At 36.6% G+C, this 23,367-nt stretch overlaps 1 protein-coding gene across 3 annotated transcripts in view; it reads left to right on the top strand.

The window, feature by feature from the left end:
- ATAD2 (ATPase family, AAA domain containing 2) overlaps positions 1-23,367 on the top strand; it is an 89,073-nt gene that overhangs the window by 13,181 nt on the left and 52,525 nt on the right. For 2 of the 3 annotated variants that reach the window (XM_014532462.1, XM_005885170.2), the window contains exons 1-10: positions 6,714-6,903; positions 7,963-8,012; positions 10,491-10,656; positions 10,973-11,078; positions 11,557-11,644; positions 13,287-13,436; positions 14,042-14,159; positions 20,131-20,238; positions 22,662-22,770; positions 23,030-23,145. In XM_014532462.1, coding sequence (XP_014387948.1) covers positions 6,860-6,903; positions 7,963-8,012; positions 10,491-10,656; positions 10,973-11,078; positions 11,557-11,644; positions 13,287-13,436; positions 14,042-14,159; positions 20,131-20,238; positions 22,662-22,770; positions 23,030-23,145 — 1,055 coding nt within the window. In that variant the 5' untranslated portion in view covers positions 6,714-6,859. Of the gene's footprint in view, positions 1-6,713; positions 6,904-7,962; positions 8,013-10,490; positions 10,657-10,972; positions 11,079-11,556; positions 11,645-13,286; positions 13,437-14,041; positions 14,160-20,130; positions 20,239-22,661; positions 22,771-23,029; positions 23,146-23,367 lie in introns of those variants that run through there. The other variant, XM_014532463.1, reaches the window with a different exon arrangement.

Genomic DNA, 23,367 nt, shown 5'->3' on the forward strand with positions numbered 1-23,367 from the left:
GGGGAAGTTTCCCAGGGCTCGGAGCGCTCAGTCTCCCCCGAAAGAAGCGCTTCTCCTTCGAGGGCGAGCCCCCTCCACGCCCCGGCCCTGCGGAAGGCACAGGTGGAGGGGACAGTGGTTCTCAACCTTCTGGCCCTTTAAATACAGTTCCTCATGTTGTGACCCAACCTTAAAATTATTTTCGTGGCTACTTCATACTGTCATGTTGCTACTGTTATGAATCGTAATGTAAATATCTGATATGCAGGATGGTCTTAGGCGACCCCTGTGAAAGGGTCTTTGACCGCCAAAGGGGTTGCGACCCACAGGTTGAGAAGCGCTGGTTGGGGAAGTGGAGGAAGCAGCGCTAGTGAAACAGAGGCAGCGGGAAGTCTAGTTCCGGGGAGGGGAGGAGAGGGGAGGCCTTGGGGGTGGGGAGGAGGGCCAGAGGGAGGGTTAGGAGCTGGAAGTGGGAATGGGACCCAGCGGAGGGGTGTGTGTGGGGGGGGGAGACAGGATATGGTGTTGGGGGCGATCACTGTCTGGAATGAGTTGTCTGTTTCTGCGGAAGATGCTGCAGCTACAACAGGGTCGTGCAAGAGTTCCTGTTCCATCTCTCAAATTGTGGTTCTGAATTATAAAACGATTTCCTGGCTTATGGGGTCTGTTTCTCCAGCGTGTGCAGAAGCTGGTGGAGATCTGGGGAGGCCCGACATTTATTTCTGCGCTGAACTCAAGTCACTTTATAACCTGTGTCCAAGAAAGTAACTATTTCAGCAGATACGTATGGAATGTTTATTATGTTGAGGACAGTGCTGGGTCCTGTGACTGTAATCATGGATTGAGTACTGGCTAAATAACATAGGTGCTCAGAACAGCTGTTAGTTTTGAATCTCAACTTACCAATCACCAGCAGGTTCCTGCATGTTAAAAGGTGACACCCGCCACGGGGGTAGTGAGAGTTGAATGCGATCATGCATGTAAGGAGGTGACCTGAACAGCTGGCATGGACTGTAGTGAGGTCGCGGGTCATTGTCAGTTATTAAGACCACAGTCAGGTAATGGCCACCCTGTCTTCCCAGTTCCTCAGGCCAGAAGCCTTCGGGGCATCCTTGACTCCTCTTTCATTGTATATATTAGCACGTTTTGTGGGCTTGCTTTCACCATGTATTCAGACCACTTCTCAGCTCCTTCTCATTGCCATGCTCATTCAAGACATTATTGCCTGGGCTATTAAAATAGATTCTTGACTGGCCTCCCTGTTTTCCACCCTTAATGTACATATGTGTTGTGGATTGTGCTTGCTCTTACAGAACTTGGTCTAGCAAAGGAGACCTAACAGCAATACGTATGCAGAGACTGTTTGCCATAAATGTCATTTCTGTGACATGTGGTGGTTGAGCAATTAGCACTCAGCTAGCTGTTGTAGGGTAGAAAGGATTTTTTTTCCAGGCCTGGCTTATATCTTTTTGACACATAGTATTCCTCTCTTTTATAAATCCCCTGTGGACCAAGTGAGCATGGGATTGGATCAAAATAAATGGATAATCCTGAAGAGTGGTGTATTCATGTTGACAAAGCCCACCAATACCAAATAAGAAGCATACCTTTGTGATTAGACTATTTTCCAGTTTGGGGACATTACATTTGATTAAATTATAGCTTGACTCTTTTTTGGCATTTATCATGTATTTCAGAAACTTAACACCCTGATTTTATTTGGGTCTAATTGTATTTTTTAGCCTCCTCAACCACAGTCATTGATAGAGCATTTCTTAAAGTAGGTTACTTTTAAAAATGGTTAAATTTATTAATATTCATGAACTTGGATTTTTTTTTCCATCTAATCTCAGAGGCTGACCTTATCTTTAAATTCTGAAGGTACCAACCTATAGTCATCTATTAACTGCATTCTACATTTAAAATTATATATATATATTTACTTTAGAGAGAGAAAGGGAGAAAAAGATAGAAACATCAATGAGAGAGAATCATCAATCAGCTGTCTCCTGCACTCCTCCTACAACCTGGGCATGTGCCCTGACTGCGAGTCAAACTGTGACCTCCTGGTTCATGGGTCGACACTCAACCATTGAGCCACACTGGCTGGGTCCTCATTCTACATTTTGAATATGATCTCACTCAACTGGGCTTAAGGATTTTTTCCCCTGATTTGTATGGATTCTCTGAATTTTTTGTTTTAATTTTTTAAACTTTTGCTTATATCTACCAACTTTATGAGTTTGGATGCTGCCTCTGGTTTCCTTTTCCTTCAGAGTTAGACTAGCCATTGTCTATTTCTATGCTTTCACAGGTCTGGGCTCTGATTTATTAAATTTAGGATTGTTTCTTACACTGAAGACTCAGTTAAGGATGCATAGTAAGGAGTTTGGTGGTGATTGTATGTTACGTTTGGGTTGTGTTTATGTATACTTTTTATTCTCTATGTTAGGTAAAGTAAAGCATGCTATAGCCTGTAGAAGATACTGTTTTTTAAAATTGTATATTGCCGTAGCCAGTTTGGCTCAGTGGATGGAGCGTCGGCCTGCGGACTGAAAGGTCCCAGGTTCGATTCAGGTCAAGGGCATGTACCTTGGTTGTGGGCACATCCCCAGTAGTGGTTGTGCAGGAGGCAGCTGATGGATGTTTCTCTCTCATCCATGTTTCTAACTCTCTATCCCCTTCTCTTCCTCTCTGTAAAAAATCAATAAAATATATTTTTTAAAAATTGTATATTTATTTAAAAGTTGGAAAAGATATTCTAAACTTGACCTTGATGTGTACAACATATGGGAGGTTTTTTAAAAACTTGTAATAGACTTACAACCTAACAATATATTTTTCCTCTTTTAACACTTTTAAAGACCTATCAGTGCTCTCAATAATTAAGTAGGTTTTAGCCAAAGAATAAATGAGGACATTACATTTCCAGGCTTATTAGTTTTCAGATTATGTTTTCTCTTTGTTTTTTACTTCTTAGGGAAACTTTTTCTGGTACTGCATGTTGTAAAAATGTAAAAAATAGGAAGTGAAAGTCCCCATTTTTATCATTCAGTGTTAATTACCATTATGAGTTGGCTTTTAACTTACCTCTTGAGAATTATTTTGATTTAATAATTGCATTAGTTTCCTTTGGAAATCAAATGTACATAAGATAATTTATCTATGACACACAAAAATTGCAGATAACCTAAGTGTGATATATTAAGCAATTTGTTAAATACATTCATGTAATGGGTAGAATATTATTGATTCATTTAAAAAGATTTTAGAATAATATTTCACAACATGGAAAAATGTATGTATTACTAGAAAACAGTTGCAAAACATAAATAGTATTATCCCAATTTTTAAGTGAATATTTTTGCATAGGAAAAGAATTCTGTGTATGCCAAAAGGTTAATGTGTGTTATCTGTGATTGCTGCCTTCACTTCACATAATGTCTTTTATAAGAAACATTTTTGAAAATTACTGATATTTTAAAATTCTCCCATGCATACCTCTAGCTGATTCACCCCAAACCTGTTTTTATTTTTTTCCTCCACATAAGGAGAGCCATGCTTATTTAGGAAGGATGGACTAACCCACTCACTACACAAATGAAAGGTTCACTTACACCATGTTTCTCAAGGAATCTTTTTTCCTATGGAAACATTTATTTTATTATCCCTAGGAATATGATGACATTGACTTTCTTTTTTGTTAAAATACAGATACATAAAACTTACCATTTTAACCATTTTTTTAATGTACAGCTTATAGTATTAGTACAGTCACATTGTTCTGCAACCTTCACCACACTATCCATCTCCAGAATTTTTTCATCTTCAAAAACTCTGTACCAATTAAACATTAACTCCCCATTCTTCCTTCCTCCCAGCCTCTGGTAACCACCATTCTATGTTCTGTCTTTATGAATTATAAATATTGTCACACAAAAAATGCTTATTTTACTGTTTTCTTCTGAGTTTCAAAAAAATTTAGCTCTATATTCTATTGTACATTTTTAAAAATTTTTATTGATTTCAGAGAGGAAGGGAGAGGGGGAGAGAGAAATATCATTGATCAGTTGCCTCCTGCACGCCTCCTACTGGGGATGGAGCCCACAATCTGGCATGTGCCCTTGACTGGCATCTAACCTGGGACCCTTCAGTCTGCAGGTGGAGGCTCTATCCACTGAGCCAAATCAGGTAGGGCTATATTCTATTGTACACTTTTAAGCTGCTAAATTTCTCCCACCTCAGTTGGTTTAAATAGTTACAAAGGAGATCATTTCTATCATCTTTTAATGTCATTAAAAAATAAAACTATTACAAGTATCCACTGGAATCTAAAAACCATAGTTATTTGATACCTGTCTTAGAACATTAAAATAATACATGAATAAGCTTTCTTAGCAGTCAGAAATTTTACCTTGATTCCCCCCCCCCTTTTAATTTGCATTTTCAATCCACTTAATCCACAGCATTTTATCTTGATATATTTTTATGCTTTAAATTCGTTTATTTGTATATTTGTAAAACAAAATTTGAAATTTTTTCCTACTTTTCTAAGCTCACAAGGCTCCGATATAAAATTTTTGTTTATTGAATTATAATTAATATTCAACTGAAAAAACATCATAAACATTTTGATTAATATGATTAAGCATGGGAAGTAAGATTTCCCAATTCATGTATCTGTAGATAAATTTTATTGCTATAGACAGTGTTTGACATCAGTTCCATTGTTTTTATAATTTTAGACACTGAAAACATATAAATAAGTAGAATGTAATAAAAGAAATTTTGTTTAGCAGTGTCATTCAGTTTTTCTGGCTTTTATGCCAAAAATCATTGGCCAAAATTTATTTTTAATGGTCTCTTAGCTTATTTAGGTCTTCAATTTTGTTGAAAGCAAAGAATTGGAAACCACTTAACACAGGTAATGATTTTGTTGCCTAGTTTAGTCAAAGTGAGAGAGAGAGGACTCTGGGTAAATGAAAGAGGGTGCCTTGTTAGTTAAGGTTGCCTTCTCAAACAAATCAGTTTTAAGAAAAAGTACCTGTGGAAGTTGAGAATCTGGAAATAGTCTCTTCAAATTTTCCTTGGAAAGTCTTATGTTACCTTACACCCATGAAGATGTAGGTGTTTGTTTTAAAAATAGTACACTTACCTAAAAGTGTAAGTATCTTTTTTTTTCAAACATTCTTAAATATAGGGATGGGCAAAAGTAGGTTTATAGTTGTGAGTATACAAAACAGTTTATTATTTACTAATTATTATATAATTTATTTGTATTATAACTGTAAACCTACTTTTGCCCTCCCATGTATCATAAAAGTACACTGATAAAAGTGCTAACAAATCATACACATTACTTAGTATTTTATTAAATATTTTCCCAGTTCTTACACAAATCCTTGTGGTATACATAATCTTTATCTTGTGAAACAATCAATATTCTGCCCAAAACAAAATCAAATGACAAAATGTCTCAATAAAATGAAATAATTGGGTAAAGCCAGTGGGGGCAGGGAGGATTAATTAATTAATTTTTAGACACTTCCTGGTTTTCTAACCTTATCAGTTTTCAGAGTAGTAAGGCATCTATCTATAAATATAAAAGCCGAAGCGACCAAACGACTGGTTGACCGGTCGCTATGTTACGCACTGACCACAAGGGGGCAGACGCTCAATGCAGGAGCTGCCCCCTGGTGGTCAGTGCGCTCCCACAGCAGGAGTGCCGCTCAGCTGACCAATAGGCACCAGACGCAGGGCTCATGGCTGGCCACCACAGCCCGGAGACCACAGTGGAGCGGCAGTGAGCCTACCAAGCAGCAGTGGAGCTGGGATGAGCAGGAGTAGCAGGCAGGAGCGGCAGGCGGCGTTGGACTGCCAGTTTTGGCCCGATCCCCGAGGCTATGCCAAGGGATCCCACCAGTGCACGAATCCGTGCACCAGGCCTCTAATTAAATTGTAGAGTTGTTAGGTACTTTTGCCTTCTAATGTAAAAGTATCCTTTATACATGAGGTGCGTATGAACTTTTGAATAGTTTATGATAGAAGCTCTATAGCTCATGACGTCTATTGTGCAAAAAATAGTTACATAAAGCTCTGATTTTTACAATAGATTAATATACCTAAGCAGCCTTTGAGTTCAAGCTGTTGCATTATCTGGGGGAAATAGGTAACTCCTTTTTGTCTTTCAAGCCACAGTTATAATTCTGAGAGCCTAGTTATTTTAAGATTGCTATCAGTGATTGCATGACAGACAGTGATGTGTGTGTATCTTTCTAATTTCTGTACCCTTAAAAAAAGAAGTACTTACTGTTATGAACTGTCACAACTTTTTTTTCAGTGATGGAAAACTTCTGTCTAAACTACTTGCTGTGAAATAGAACTATAAATCTCAATAATCAATAAGTCTTGCCATAGCCGGTTTGGCTCAGTGGAGAGAGCGTCGGCCTGTGGATTCTTGATCGCCAGCAGGGGCGTGCAGGAGGCAGCTGATCAATGGTTCTTTCTCATCATTGATGTTTCTATCTCTCTCTCCTCCCTTCCTCTGTGAAATCAGTAAAAATATATATTTTTAAAAATCAATGTCTTACATTAGCCATTTCATAGACATTGCTGATATCATAAAATAATTCTAGATACTGTTGGGAAGATACAAAATGATTCTGCACAAAAAGCAGTTGTACAAACTTGTAATCAGAGAACACTCTTGGAGTAGTTTAACTTGGGAATTTTGACTAAAGAAAAACTTAGATGGCCTTCTTAATTTTTCTTGAAGGATGGGTCTTCAGTTAAGGAAGTTGAAACCTACCACCGGAAACGTGTTTTAAGGACTTTGAGAAAAAATGCACAGAATTCTTCAGATTCTAGTTTTGATAAGAATATGGAAGTAACGGAGAAACATGCTAATGGCAGGCATTTTACAAGGTAATACAAGTTTTTCGAATGCTAATTCAGAATAGTTTTAAAGTAATATTTTAGGGTTTGCATTTAATTTTTAAGTGTATTCTTGACTGCTCATCAAGATTCCAGGGTTATAAAATGTCATTTATAAATAGTTTTATTGAAATACACCCAAGCCCATTCATTCTGTTTATGACTGCTTTCCTGCTTCAAAGTTAGAGTCGTGTGAATGTTTGTGATAGAGACTATCTGGCAAACAAGCCTAAAATATTTACTAAACAGCTTACCAACTGCTATAAGGAGAAAAGTGCTTCCCTTCCTCAGTAGGCAAAAAGGAAAGGAAAAGTAAAATACCCCTTCAATCATTGTGTCCTTAGTATCTAGTTGGAACCTAGTTTATAAAAGTAGACCTACATGGTATGGAAGGAGGGGCCCTTTTTATGAGAAAAGTCTATGAGCCTGTTTCACAACAGGTTTCTCAGACTTTGTTTAGCCATCCTATATAATAAAAGCCTAATATGCTAAGTGTCTGGTCATCTATTCACCAATCAAAACATAATATGCTAATGATATGCTAAGGCTACTCAACCACTCGCTATGATGTGCACTGACCGCTAGGGGGCAGACACTCCGACCGGTAGGTCAGCTTGCTGCTGGGGTCCAGCCAATGGGGACTGAGCGAAACAGGCTGGACACACCCTGTAGCCCTCCCGCAGTCCTGTCCCAGCTGGCCAACCTCCTACATCCCTCCCTGGCCCCGATCGTGCACTGGTGGGGTCCCTCAGCCTGGCCTGCGCCCTCTTGCAATCTGGGACCCCTCACGGGATGTTGGAGAGCCAGTTTTGGCCCGATCCCGCAGGCCAGGCCAAGGGACCCCACTAGTGCACAAATTCATGCACCGGGCCTCTAGTAATTTATGTAAGCATAAATATTCTCAAGCTATTTTTTAGTGTTTGTAGGTTTTTATGTATCTACAGTTACTCTCCAAGCTGATTTAAATTTTTGTTCTACTTTCTATATTATGAAATACAGGATTTAAAATTATGTCAATTATTTTGAATCATTTAATTTTTTTTTCAATAGGCAGTTGGCCAGACAGCAGGCTGATAAAAAAAAAGAAGAGTGCAAAGAAGGTAAGTAATGTTAAAGGCATTTTTTGATGTTGTTAATTCTCACCCTAAGATACTTTTACATTGAATTAGATAGAGTGGGAGAAATGGAGGGAGGGAGGGGGAAAGGAAGAGAGAGGAAAACATCAGTGTGAAAGGGACACATTGATCAGTTGCCTCCCGCACTTACCCCAACCAGGGCCAGGGAACGACCCAGTTATGTGCCCTTGGCCAGGAATTGAACCTGAGATCCTTGAGTGAAGGCCAGCTCTCTAATTATTGGGCAACACTGGCCAGGACTAAAGGCATTTTGAATGTTAAAAAAACATGTTTTGTTTATAGGTACATTGCAATACATACAATAAACTTCCCTTATTTAAAGTATACAGTTTGTTTGATTTTGACAAAAGTATATGCCGTGACATCACCACAATAAGGTAGTGAAGAGCAGTGAAGGTAACCATCACCCCCCGCCCCCAGATTTCCTCAGGTCCCTTTACTATCCCTCCTGACCCCCCAACCTTCTCCATGCCCTCTATCCCCCAAAGTTCCTGAGCAACCACCAATCTGCTTTTGTCACTATCAATTCATTTGCATTTTCTAGCATACTCTACTTATAATTTTATAATTCTATAAGTAGAATTATACAGTATGCATTCTTTTATGGTCTGGCTACGCAGCATAATTACTTTGAGAATCATCTATGTTGTTGCCTTTTGTTGCTGAGCAGTATTCCATTATATACATACTAGAGGCCCGATGCACAAAATTCATGCAAGAGTAGGCCTTCCTTCCCCGGCTGCTGGCACGGGCTTCCCTCCAGCCGCTGGCAGGCACCCAGGACCCGGGCTTCCCTCACAGCCCCGGCTTCATCCAGAAGGTCGTCTGGTCTAATTAGCATATTATGCTTTTATTATTATAGATGCCACAATTTGTCCTGTCCCATCCCCCCACCCCACCAGTTTTATTGTGATATAATTGACATAAAATGTTGTATAACTTTAAAGTGTTCAAGGAATATTGATTTGATACTCATACATTGCAAAATGATTACTAAAATAGCTTAGCTGACACCTGCTTCTTGTCACATGATTACTATTTCTTTTTTGTGGTGAGAATATTTAAGATCTACTCTCTTAGCAACTATCAAGTATGTAATACAGTATCATTAACTATAATCACTCTGCTGTAGATCCTCAGAACTTACTCATAGCTAGAAATTTGTACTCTTTGACCAACATCTCTCTTTAACCTTTACCCTCCAGCCCTTGGCAACCAGCATTTTTGTCTCTTGCTATAAGTTTAGCTTTTTTAAATACCACATAAAGTGATATCATGTCTTATTTATCTTTCTCCATCTAACATATTTCACTTAGCATAATGCTCTCAAAGTTCATCCATGTTATCGCAAATGGCAAGATGTCCTTCTTTCTCATAATAGTTCATTGTGTGTATACAGCAGGTCCTCAAATAATGTCATTTTGTTTAATGTTGGCTTTTTTTTTATTGATATTTAGAGAGAGAGGAAGGGAGAGAGAGAGAAACATTGATTGGTTGCCTCCTGCAGGCCCCCTACCAGAGATGGAACTCGAAACCTGGGCCACATGTGCCCTGACCGGGAGTCAAACCAGCAACCTTTTGGTGCACAGGACAATGCATAACCAACTGAGCCACACTAGCCAGGGCTAACCTCATCTCATAACGTCGATGAGATGCTGTAGGAACTTAGTTCTTTAAATTAATTAGCCTAATGTAAAATTGGTTTCATTATGTGTCATTTTGCTTAAAGTCACAGAATCTATTTAGAAGAGTGTTACGTGAGGACTTAACTATATTCCTTTTCTTTTTTGTTGTTTGTTAATCCTTAACAGAATATTTTTTTCACTGACTTTTAGAGAGTGGAAGGGAAGGGAGGAGAGAGACAGACAGAGAGAGAGACATCCATGTGAAAGAGACATATCAAATAGTTGCTTCCCACACACACCCTGACTGGGCTGGGGATTAAACCTACAACCCAAATACATGGCCTTGACCGGAATCGAACCTGAGATACTTCAGTGCACAGGCTGACCCTCTAACCACTGAGCACACCAGCCAGCGCTCCATGTCTTCTTTATCCATTCATCCACTGATGGACAGTTAGGTTGTTTCCCACAATTTCCTTCTTTCTCCACCCCACCCCCCCGCCAATTTCTTTATTCATCTTTTGTTGGATGTTTGGGTTGTTTTCAGTTTGGTGCTAGCACAAAACTGCTTTGAACATTTGTGTCCAAGTCATTGTGTTATATATATCTTTCCTTTTCTCTTGAGAATGGAATGGCTGGATTATATGATAAGAGTATGTTGTAACTTCAGTTTTGTTTTCTAATATTTTAATAAAGGCTAAGTTCAAGATACTATAATTCTGTTATGTGAAAGTGTAGCTGTTCAGTCGTTTATTTTAAAGTTCTTTTTAAAGTGCTATTTCTATTTCTACTTATTTTCATGTATTCATCTATGAAGACAAAGTAATTCCAGTTACTCGGTCATTGAGGACTAGAAACATTGTTCAGACTCCAGAACACTTGCATGAAGAGAATGGTGATGTTGAAGTTCGCCGCAGTTGTAGGATTAGAAGTCGTTACAGTAGTGTGAACCAATCTGTGCTATTTGATAAACTTATAACAAAGTAAGTAAAAATTATTTAGGTCAAGATGATTTAGGTGACAAAAACTTTTTGTTGGGGAGGGGTCATGTGCCTAGCCTGAATATTTAATACATTTAGTTTATGTTAAGCATAAAGGAGAATGATTACTAGAGGACTTTATAAAAATTCTATATACATATTTAAGTTATTTTTAAAAATATAAAAAATATACAAATAAGTCAAGAAATAGAGATATTTAAAATGCCAGTACTCCAAGAATACAATGGAAGGAAAATTAAGTTTTTTAAAATGCAATATTTTACAGTGTTAGCTTATATTTATGTAAATTTTTTTAAAGCACTGCTGAAGCTGTACTTCAAAAAATGGATGACATGAAGAAGAAGATGCGTAGACGGCGAATGAGAGGACTAGAAGACTTGACAGTGTTTAATGAAACAGAAGAAGTAAATATATTCTTCCATCAAGGGGATGATTTAATAATCTTTAACCTTGTCTATAGGACCTATTCATTTTTTGGTTAAATTGATCATCGTTTTATTCAGCATTTGTTTGATTAGTCACTAGTTATGGCTGGAGTTCTAAGAGTTTATGGCTGTATATATATATATATATTTTTTATTGTTTTTATTGATTTTTTACAGAGAGGAAGAGAGAGGAATAGAGAGTTAGAAACATTGATGAGAGAGAAACATCAATCAGCTGCCTCCTACACACCCTCCACTGGGGATGTGCCCGCAACCAAGGTACATGCCCTTGACTGGAATCGAACCTGGGACCCCTGAGTCCACAGGCCGACACTCTATCCACTGAGCCAAACCAGTCAGGGCTAAATATATTTATTTTAAACAACATTGGAAGGTCCTATTGAATTTCTTAAATAAGTGTATGAAATGTTAATGGCTTTTATTTAAATGTTTTTAGGGGAATCTTAACATGTACACAAGAGGAAAACAAAAAAGTATTCAAAGAACTGATGAAGAAACAACTGATAATCAAGAAGGCAGTGTGGGTTAGTCTTTTCTCTTGTTCTATCCCTGAGTTTGAATATTAGTACTTTTATTCAGTAGAATGTAGCCTTTTTATTTAGAAGCTGTAACATTTATGGTAGTTTGGGAGAGATCAGAGGAGTGATCATAATTTAAAAGAAAAAAGTGAGGGCAGGGAGAGCTTAAATGATGGTATGTTTTGTTTGGGAAAGTATTTGAAAAAATCAGCTATTCTAAAGCAACAAAACTGGTTTTCTTGTGCAGTACAAGATAACACATATCTACAGATAACACATTTACCTATTTTAATTTTTAAAAGAAATTATTAAAGTTTTGCTATTCTGTTTAGGACTTTTCTTGAGTGAAAACCAGTTGTCTGAAATGCATTTTAAATGTTTGGTGTTTTACATGATCATAAGTAGATTATTTGAGTTATTCTCTTATGTAACTCAGTGACAGCCAGAAAGGCTGTATGGAATGTACAAACTGAAATTTAAAAGGCAAAAAGCTAAGTAAGGAGATACTTAAATTTGTCAACATGTTACATTTATTTGAAGCTTAAGTATAGTCATCTATATTTATGAAACTAGCAGTAATACCATAAACTTTAGTTTGGTACTTACTGACAGTAGCCTTTATTTTTAATTTATTTTTAAAATTTTTATTTATTGATTTGTGAGAGAGAGGGAGAGAGAGAGAGAACGAAAATGAAACACTGATTTGTTGTTCCACTTATTTATACATTCATTGGTTGATACTTGTATGTGACCTGAACCTGCCACCTTGGCATCTCAGAATGACAATCTAACCGACTGAGCTACCTGGCCAGGGCTAACAGTAGCCTTTAAATTTTTTTCTCTAGTTCCTTTTTTCTTCCTCTAGTTGTTTTTAATTCTACAATTATTTTACTTTATTAAAAATTATTTAATGTTGTGAAATAATTAAATTCTTTATATATATATATATATTTTGTATTGATTTCAGAGAGGAAGGGAGAGGGAGAGATAGATAGAAACATCAATGATAAGAGAGAATCATTGATCAGCTGCCTCCTGCACACCCCCTACTAAGGATCAAGCCCGCAACCTGGGCATGTGCCCTTGACCAGAATCGAACCCAGGATCCTTCAGCCCGCAGTCTGATGCTCTATCCACTGAGCCAAACCTACTAGGGCATAATTAGATTCTTCTATACAAGAAGCAATCAATGAATGCATGAATAAGTGGAACAACAAATTGATGTTTCTCTTTTTCCCTCTCTCTCTGAAATCTACCAATAAAAAAAACGGAAAGAAAAAATTAGCTTCTTTTTATGGATAATCTAGAAGAGCCCAGCCGGTGTGGCTCGGTGGTTGAGCATCAACCTGTAAACCAGGAGGTCACTCTTTGATTCCCTGTCAGGGCACATGCCCAAGTTATGGGCACGATCCCCAGTCGGGGGTGTGCAGGAGGCAGCTGGTCAATGATTATCTCTCATCATTGATGTTTCCATCTCATTCTCCCTCTCCCTTCCTCTCTGAAATCAATAAAAATATATTAAAAAGAAAAATAATAATTTAGAAGTAAATACATTTTAACAGAAGGGTCTCTTTCTCAGTTACCCTGTGTTAAAAAGTGTTAACATTTTGGTGTGAGTATCCTAAGAGTAAATATATTTAAATTGTAGAATCATCTGAAGAGGGTGAAGACCAAGAAGATGAAGATGATGGTGAAGATGAAGATGATGATGATGAAGAAGATGGAGAAGAAGATAATCAGAAACGATATTATCTTAGACAGAGAAAAGCTACTGTTTACTACCAGGCTCCATTGGAAAGTAAGTGCTATTTTTTCCCCAGGAGATGTAATTATATTACCTGTGTCTTTACTGCCCTTCCTCTTTTATTATTTTTTTAGTTTTTATTTTGCATAATACTCATAGTTTTTGTCTTTCTTAACCTATCTTAAAAGTGCAATAACTCAATTCTTCGAAAAAGAGTTAACTTTTAGTTATTACCCAAAGCAAATAATTGGGCTGTTTTGAAATTTCATGTCTGTCTTTAATTATTTTAGGTTTCACAGCTTTCTACTTAATTTGTCAGTTTATATAACTAGAACTGCTTATGGTTTATGTTATAGTTGTGCCTCAATGCTTATGAGCATCTACTTGCAGGTCTGATAGTGAGCTGTTATCTATCAGTATAATCATAATGGTTATTTATGGCCAGTGTATGTTTGGTTGTTGGTGTATGTGCTATGCATATTTTCAGTAGCAGCCCTGCAGACATAAATAATTGAAAATATGAATTGTAGAGTATTCTATAGTAGATATCTACTAATATTTTCATGGAAGGGGCAGTACCTTTGTAAGTGTTTATATGAAGAGCAAAATTACCTTCAAACCTATTTATATGTCACGTACATTCTAACTCCTCCTTTTAGAACCTCGTCACCAGAGAAAGCCCAACATATTTTATAGTGGCCCAGCTTCTCCTGCCAGACCAAGATATCGATTATCTTCTGCGGGACCAAGAAGTCCTTACTGTAAACGAATGAACAGGTTTGGTTTTGAAGTAGTAATTGATTTATGACAACATAATTGTGGCTATGTTAAGGTAGGATTCTAGAGTCTTAGGATTGAGGATATCAGAATAGAATTCTAGAATCATATATTTGGGCGAGTAGTTAACTCTGCCTATAGTGCTTTAATTTCTACTGCCATTGACTAGTTTTTGCTTCCACTAATAGGAATTGTTAGTAACTACCATGGTAAGGTAGTTTACTCTGTTGTTCCACACTTTAATAATAGAGAGCTACCTTTGCTTCAGTGTTTACTGTATTCCTAGCTTGGTATTAAGCATTTTATGTAGACTATTTTCTTTAATCTTTACATTAAGTTAAATATAGGTTTAATCTTGTCTCCACATACTATCACTGATATATTTTTCTACGATGAAAGCGTTCTAAGTTACATTGCTTCTAGACTTGTCATGACTCTGACCATCTTTTTCTGGATTGATCTTAAAAATTTCTTTCTTTTATAAATGTAGTATTAATTTTCTCTATTTAAATTATTTGTGGGTTTCTTTTTCTTCCACATCCCAACATGTGTTGCTTGTTTTTCATATTTAAATCCAAAGAGGTAATTCTTATTTCCTCTTTTTCCTAAGTAATAAAAGTTTTTCTGATCTATTAGAACTTTCTGGATAATAGTAACATTGTAATAGTACGTGAATGAGAGAGCTTGTTAGTGGAGACTAAAAAGGCAGGAAAAAGTGACACTAGTGTGGGAAATGGCACTTTTTTCCTAATAGTAATTTGGTCAGAAGTAAGACTGAAGTCCTGTGAGAATTCAGCTATTTGAACAGTTCTTAGAAGTCTCCTCCTAGAAGCAGACTATCTGATCATGTTTTGGTCATGGAAGGCAACACCTTTGTAGGTGCTGACAAATTTCCTGTCTTCTAGAAAAATATAAAACTGTATCCCTGGGTCTTTTAATTTCAGAGTGCCAAAATCACAAGTGTACATTCTAGATTTCTTGTGTCATCATTCCTTTTCTCACAACTAGAAGACCAGGAAGGCAAACTCAACCTGCCTGGGCTGTTCAAGATAAATTACACTTGAAAGGAGGCCACATTGTCGATACTTTTCATAGGCCCCTTGTTAAAGACCAATATTTTGATATTGAATGATCTTCAGAAAAGGAGAGTAAGGCATATTGCTCCCTGGAATCCCCAATAATCATGAGGCCCAGGCAGTTCTTGGTTGCCTGACTCAAGGGACAGATCTCTATTTGATTCAGCATAAGTGAGAGGCCGGCAGTTACTTTGAGATTTCATTTCTTCCCTCATCTTTACTGGAAGTAGCATACTGGAAATAACATACTTATTGACTGACTACCTCTACAATCACCGCCTACAGTGTATCTTGTAGCAGGTAGGAATTTTTTTGCCCCTTTTGGTTCACAGAGTCTACTCTTTCTCTATATATAAAGTGTCTCACATTGTTGCATAGCTTCTTGGGTGCAGGATTTCTTACCCCCTCCAATTATTTAACAAATGTCTGAGTACTACCATGTGCCAAGTACTATGGATATAAAAACGATGAAGCCAGAATTCCTGCCCTTGGCTGTCATAGACTAGTGGAGGATCCTGGCACATTTAAATTAAAGTATGAACTATGATTTACGATGTATCCTAGAGTCATATTATGTGGCTTGATGACCTTCTTAGTGTTGATTTTGATAACTCTTTAAACATTTTCTCTTTGATCACAGCTTTATTGGGACATAATTCACATACATATAGTTCATCAAGTTAAAGTATACAATTCAATAGCTTTTAGTATATTCACAGAGTTGTGCAACTATTACCACAGTAAATTTATTTTATTTTAAAAATCTCAATGTTTTTTATTTTAAAAGTGTTTATTGATTGATTTGAAAGACAGAATGAGAAACATCGATTTTATTGTTCCATTTATGCATTCGTTAGTTGATTTCTTGTATGCTCCCTGACTGGGGATTAAACCCACAACCCTGATATATGGGGACGGCACTCTAATCAACTGAGCTACCTGACTAGGGCCCACAATAATTTTAGAATATTTTTCTTGCCTCAAAAAGAAACCTATACTCTTTAGTTATCACCCCCCACTCCCAATACTTTTATTCCCCTACCCCTAAGCCACCACCAATTGACTTTCTGTCTTTATAAATTTGCCTATTTTGGGTATTTCATGTAAGTGGAATCTCTTGTGACTGGCTTCTCTCACTTGGTATTCCACTTTCAAGGTTCATTAGTGTAGTGGTATGTATTAGTACCTCATTCCTTTTCATTGCCAAATGAGATTCTGTTGTATAAATATACCATATTTTATTTATCCATTTATCAGTTGATGGATATTTGAGTTGTTTCCACTTTTTGGCTGTTAGGAATAATGCTACTGTGAACATTTGCATACAACTTTTTTTTGGATATATGTTTTCATTTCTCATGGGCATATACCTAGAAGTGGAATTGCTGGGTCAAATGCTAACTATATTTAATGTTTTGAGGAAGTGCCAGATTGTTTTTCAAATGGCTGCCTTATTGTACATTCCTACCAGCCAGAGTTCTAGTTTCTCCATGTCTGTCTAACACTTGTCATTACATGGCCTTTTGAATGTAGCCCTTTAAACCATTTTTTTTTTAACTTTCTTCACAAGGTGGTGTGAACATCTCATTTTTTTTCTAACAACTTTAATGATACTTTGCTTAGCCTTTTTATTTTTTAATCAAGAGACCAGCTTCTGTTTATAGTTCATGTTCTACTACAGCTACTTAGGCACGGAAACAAAGCAGGCATCCAAAGAATCATTTGAACATTGCTTTTAGTATCATGGCAAATGGTTTAAAAAGCTTTCAGCCACAGTGCGGGAGTTTCCAAGGGTCTTTTGGCAACTTATCATAGCAGAGCTTCAGGAATACTGCCTTTAAGCAGGATTTTCTTCCTTATGATTGATAACCTCTAGTCATCTAAGGATTATTCTTTAGCTTGATCTGCAGTTTCTGGAACAAGACTAGTCCCTTTGAATAAGAAGATAATATAATAACACAATTGTTTCACCAGTATTCCAAAGTACTCCTTCCTAGTTAAGGAACTACAACTGGCGACTCTAGCACTCTAGTTAGGTTTACAGTGCTTGTCCATGCCAAATTTTTCAACGGTTTTTTGTAAAATGAAAAACACACGCACACACACATGTGGATATGTGTGTTTAGAATCTTTTTTAAACTGAAATAATGGCCTTTCTTCAGTATAGAATAGTTATGAAGAACCTGGACCCATGATTATAACAGCTCAGGTTGCCAGCTCAGTTCCACCACTTATTAGTGACTTTGGGCAAGTTACTTAACTTCTCTATGCTTCAGTTTTTTGATCCACACAATGGGGGTAATAGCACCTATTTCATAATATTGTGAGAATTAGATGACTTAATACATGTAAAGCTTTTAAAATATTATCTGGCACACATTAAGGGCTACATGTAATATTGTAACTATACTTTTAATGTTTTAAAATAATTCAGATTTGTAAATCAAATATTGGAAACTTTATGACAGTCCACAAAGTCTTGTTATTTGCTTGTAACTTTACTGGTTTGTGAAATAAACAACTGGAAATCACCAGTATAGTAGTGTATAGAATGCGGATTTTTGGAATAGACAGGCATGAGTTTAAATTCTGACACCATCATTGACTAATTCTGATATTTTGAACAAGTTCTTTAAACTATGAGCCACATTGGCTCTGACTGTAAAATGAGCCTACTTTTCCAAAGTTTTAAATAATATTATATAAGATAATATGTCAACCACCTGGCACAAGAAGCACTTAGTAAATGTTAGTCTCTTTTTTTAAATTGTGAAGTTAGTCTTAATTACATGTGAATGCATACTGAATTCACATATAATTATGTGACTACAAGTTAGAGTCTCTTTGTAATATTAACCTATATATATAAAAGGCTAATATGCAAAGTGTCCCCCCGGGAATTCGATCACTCACTATGATGTGCACTGACCACCAGAGGTGGCACGGAACAAAGGAAGGCCTGCCAGCCTGGCAAGGGAGGCCCTGGCCGGCGGCAGGAAGGCCCCAATTGGCCCTGATCACCGGCCAGGCCTAGGGACCCTACCCATGCTTGAATTTTGTGCACCAGGCCTCTAGTTGTAATATAAAGTTGGTAGGTTTTTTATATAAAATTTCAGACTTATACTAGATAGTTTTAGTTTCAGACTGATCACAAAGGTGTTCTTAGACACGTTTGGGTAGGTGGACAGTGGAGGATTATTTTCTCACTTATATCTATGTTTCCACAACCCTTTTTCCAAAACCCTTGGGCCATTTGTGCTTCAGAATTCAGATTTTTGAGAGGGGATTTACAAAGGTAACACGCAACATAAACATCTCCAGTGGTGTCTGGGCCAGCACTCCTTAGTCAAATACATTAATTCTATAGCAAAACATATGAGTAATCATAGTAAGTGGGACAAATGAAGACTGAATTGCCTTTTTTTTTTTTTTAAATATACTTTATTGGTTTTTTTACAGAGAGGAAGGGAGAGGGATAGAGAGTTAGAAACATCCGATGAGAGAGAAACATCGACCAGCTGCCTCCTACACATCCCCCACTGGGGATGTGCCCGCAACCAAGGCACACGCCCCCGACCGGAATCGAACCTGGGACCCTTCAGTCCGCAGGCCGACGATCCATCCACTGAGCCAAACCGGTCCTGGCTGAATTGCCTTTATGACATTTCAGATCATGTTTTGCTAAGTGTATAATGGAAAAGCTTGTTTTCAGAGTTTTTTAGGTACAAGATTTTGGACCTACATTATGCAGGCAATAGAAAAGTGAACCTTTTATATTTTTGGAAATACCTACTTAACCATGATTGCACTCTGACTCAGAAAAAGCTCTAGACCTGGATCGAATGGAATAATTAAAGGTTTTCCAGCCAGATTCTTTGTTTGGGTTTTGTTTTTTATTTGTTTGGTTTTTCCCTGTGGGTCTTTTGCAACTGTCCAAAGGTAGTAAAAATGATTTAAAAATTCTTTGAATATTCATAGCACTTGGGATCTTATTTAATACTATCAACCAGGCTAAGAATTTCATTATATTTTTATTTTTTTGTGTGAGGAGATTGAGATACGGGTTTGGTAACTCATTTACATTTACACAGTGGTTAAGTGGTAGTTGTGAATTTATGGTTGATGATATACTGTAGATAAAAGGCCATTTTATTTGTCCCTGTTTCCTAGCATTTTTTTTTTAACCCTTCTTGAGCCCCTCGGGTTTGCATAAAAATTCTCATGTTCTCCTTCTAAGGTTATTTGACATTTTAAAATAGGTGATTCCCTTCCAAATGTAAAATTATATATATTATAATATTGAAAATAGTTTCCTAAAATTACAGTCCCCAAAATTCTGATACCCTCTTTATCTCATCTTTCTTTGAGGGTAACTGATTTATATAAAGACTAAGAAGTTAATAGTAATTGCCTAGACCAGTGGTTCTCAACCTTCCTAGTGCCGCGACCCTTTAATACAGTTCCTCATGTTGTGGTGACCCCCCAACCATAAAATTATTTTCATTGCTACTTCATAACTAATTTTGCTACTGTTATGAATCGTAATGTAAATATCTGATATGCAGGATGTATTTAGGCGACCCCTGTGAAAGGTGTCGTTCGATCCCCAAAGGGGTCACGACCCACGTGTTGAGAACCACTGGATATGCTGTCTTAGTGAACATTTGACGGTCAGCTTACCAGAGCCTTTTATCTTTTTTTCTTTCCTCTTAGTTATCCAAGGCTTTTATTTCCTTCAAAAGATTCAGCCAACAAAGCTTACTTCATTGGTTCAGCAAATGTATTAATTTTAGGATAAACCATTTTGGATTATTAGGTATTTCTGATGTTTACATCTTGTGCCTTTTTTCCTCTGCCATTCTTCATCATGATTTTAGTTTTCTTCTTTACTTCAGGCGAAGGCATGCTATTCACAGTAGTGATTCTACTTCATCTTCCTCTTCTGAAGATGAACAGCACTTTGAGAGGCGCAGGAAAAGGAGCCGTAATAGAGCTATCAACAGGTAAGTGCTATATTGAAGCCTTTTAAAACTACCACCTTTTTTTTTTAATGGTGAAACAGCTGAATAATTTGGGAATAAGAACAGTTTGACTGATTAAAAAATTATACAACAGGTTAATGTATAATAACAATGCAGCCCTAGCTGGTTTGGCTCAGTGGATAGAGTGTTGGCCTGCGGACTAAAGGCTCCCGAGTTCTATTCTGGTCAAGGGCACATGCCCGGGTTGCAGGCTCGATCCCCAGTAGGGGGCGTGCAGGAGGCAGCCGATCAATGATTCTCTCTCATCATTGATGTTTCTCTCTCTCTCCCTCTCCCTTCCTCTCTGAAATCAATAAAAATATTTAAAAACAAAAAAACAATGCTATCTTGTTTGAAATATCTTATTGAAACTAATAACAGATTAGAACATGTTTTCTTGTGTAACCATTACACACAGCTCAAAATAATTCAATTTTTTTCAAATATACTTCTTTTTAAAAAAACCAATAATGCATTCCTATTGTAAAATACTTTAGGAAAATTAAAGGGTTTACTCATTTTATAACTCCTTGTAATATAAGTTCACATATACTAACCAACTTATTTGAGTCTCACACTAATTATATGAAGTAGACAGGGCAAAGATTATTTCCATTTTACAGATGTGGTTGGGTGATTGAAAAATGCAGTTCTTGGATCCTAATAATATGTTCTTAGAGTAGGCCACAAATGCTTAACAAAGTAGTTGGAACATAATAATTGAAGGGGCATGCAAATCAGCCATTCTTTGTATCCTAAACTTTATATTATCACATTAAAGCTGCCCTGTCCAATATGGCAGCCACTAAGTCACCTGTGTCTGTTAAGTACTTGAAATGTAACTACCATAATCTGAATTGAGATATATTGTAAGTTTCTATGAAAAACACATTCTTGAATTCCAAAGATTTTTTACAAAAAAAGAAAATGTAAAATAGCGCAATTTTTAAAATACTGAGTTTTGTGTGTTGAAATGATAATACAGGATTTTGGATATATTGTAACAAATAAAATGGATTATTAAAATTTTACCTTTTTGTTTATTGTGGCTAATAGAAAATTTTAAATTACAATTTTGGCTTGCATTTCATTTGTTGGAAAGCAATAAATCAAATCATCAAAAAGCTGTATACTTAGACTTCTTGGATTTTCCTTTGCTTTCATTCATAGAAATACGCATCTAATCCTATGGACTTTTCATTATGCAGTTATATTTCTTTTTTTTAATTGCTGATATTTTACCATAGTAACTTTATTTTTACTTATTTTTTAATCCTCACCCAAGGATATTTTTCCATTGATTTTTAGAGAGTGGAAGAGAGAGGGAAAGACAGAGAGAAACATGGATGTGAGAGAAACACATCCATTGGTTGCCTCCTGCATGTGCCCTGACGAGGGCCTGGCCCGAGAGGAGCCTGCAACCACGGTACATGCCCTTGACCAGAATCGAACCCGGGACCCTTCAGTCCACAGGCTGAAGCTCTATCCAGTGAGCCAAACCAGCTATGGCTATATTTCTATTAAGAATTATTTAAGACATAGTCTTTAAAAAGCTGCAAGTGCAAACTTGTTCATCTTAGATTTCGCAGTATAAATTTCTCGTAAAGTTTGGGGATAGCAAGAATTGTCACTTGGGATGAGCATGGTGCTTCCACTTGTGTTCAGTTGCAGCAGTTATTCTTTGCTTAAGCATTCTGGTACAAGTTATCTTAACCTCTAACATAAGCAGTTTTCATTTTTCCAACACAAGCAGGTTCTTTTAGGCACATTCTTTGTAACATACCATAACCGGTTTTGAAAGTAGTTAGAAAAGTAGTGATTCATTGTTGCCTGAAAGGGTTGGTGTGGACCAGGTGCTGGTGGATTATGATGATTTTGCTGAGAGGTATTGTAGCAGAGTTGTTGCAGATTTGGAGACACACTGCTTGGATTTCTGAATCTGCCACTTACTGGTTTGTGATCTTTGGCATTTTAGTTTACCTTACCTGTGTGGGCTTGGTTTTCTTTTAAGAGAGGGGAAATAATAATATCTACTTCATAAGACTGTTGGAGGATTTAATGGATTAATATATCTAAAATGTTAGACACGATCATTATAATGTGTATTGATACAATCTGAATTCTCAACCATGAATTACCTTATGGTGATGCAGCTTCTTAAAAACTAGTATTTTCATTTGATTGTATTTCTTTAATAATAAAGCTTCTGATATAACCTCTTTCTAACAAATTCTCAACCTATATAGAAAATGAGAAAGCTGAAATACATAATCTTAAGATTGCTCTTGTTGAAATTTAATTTATTTTTAAATTTTTAAGAAAAATGCTTGTATTTTATCGTGGCATTTGGGGGAGAAAGGTGAGTTGATGGTTTTGTTCGTTTTTTTCACATCTTTTTAAAATAGGTGCCTGCCACTAAATTTTCGGAAAGATGAATTAAAAGGAATTTATAAAGATCGAATTAAAATTGGAGCAAGCCTTGCTGATGTTGATCCAATGCAATTAGATTCTTCAGTGAGTACTGTCCTGAAATGTATGCTTGAACTATAATAGTGTTCTTTAACTTTAGTTTTAAAGGTGTGTTTTTTTATCAGTTTAATTTTTACAAACTTTTTTCTTTCTTTCTTTCTTTTTTATGTTTAGACCACAACTAAGTTATGTTTTAGTGTTAACTCAGTTGATTGTGTGTAGGTTGTGTATCGTTTAGGGATAGAGTGACATTTTAATTTTGACTCCAAATTGAAGAATGTCTATATTTCCCTTCCATCACCAGGTACGATTTGATAGTGTTGGTGGTCTGTCTAATCATATTGCAGCTCTAAAAGAGATGGTGGTATTTCCATTACTTTATCCAGAAGTCTTTGAAAAATTCAAAATTCAACCTCCAAGGTAATTTAATTATACATTTTATTTTAGCCCAAAATCTGCATTATGCTACTGTTGTCCAGATAATGCTTCTCTGTTGAAATATTTTAGGTCTACAATAATTTGTATGTTTTTCCTGCAAGGTCCTGGGTGCTTTGAATATTTTTACTTAATGTTTAGCTTAAAAAATGGTTTCCAAATTGATTCTCCATGGAGAAAAAAGATTGTCCATGGTTTTTCAAACAT

This window comes from Myotis brandtii, unplaced genomic scaffold, assembly GCF_000412655.1.
Source record: "Myotis brandtii unplaced genomic scaffold, ASM41265v1 scaffold896, whole genome shotgun sequence".
Lineage (NCBI taxonomy): Eukaryota > Metazoa > Chordata > Mammalia > Chiroptera > Vespertilionidae > Myotis > Myotis brandtii.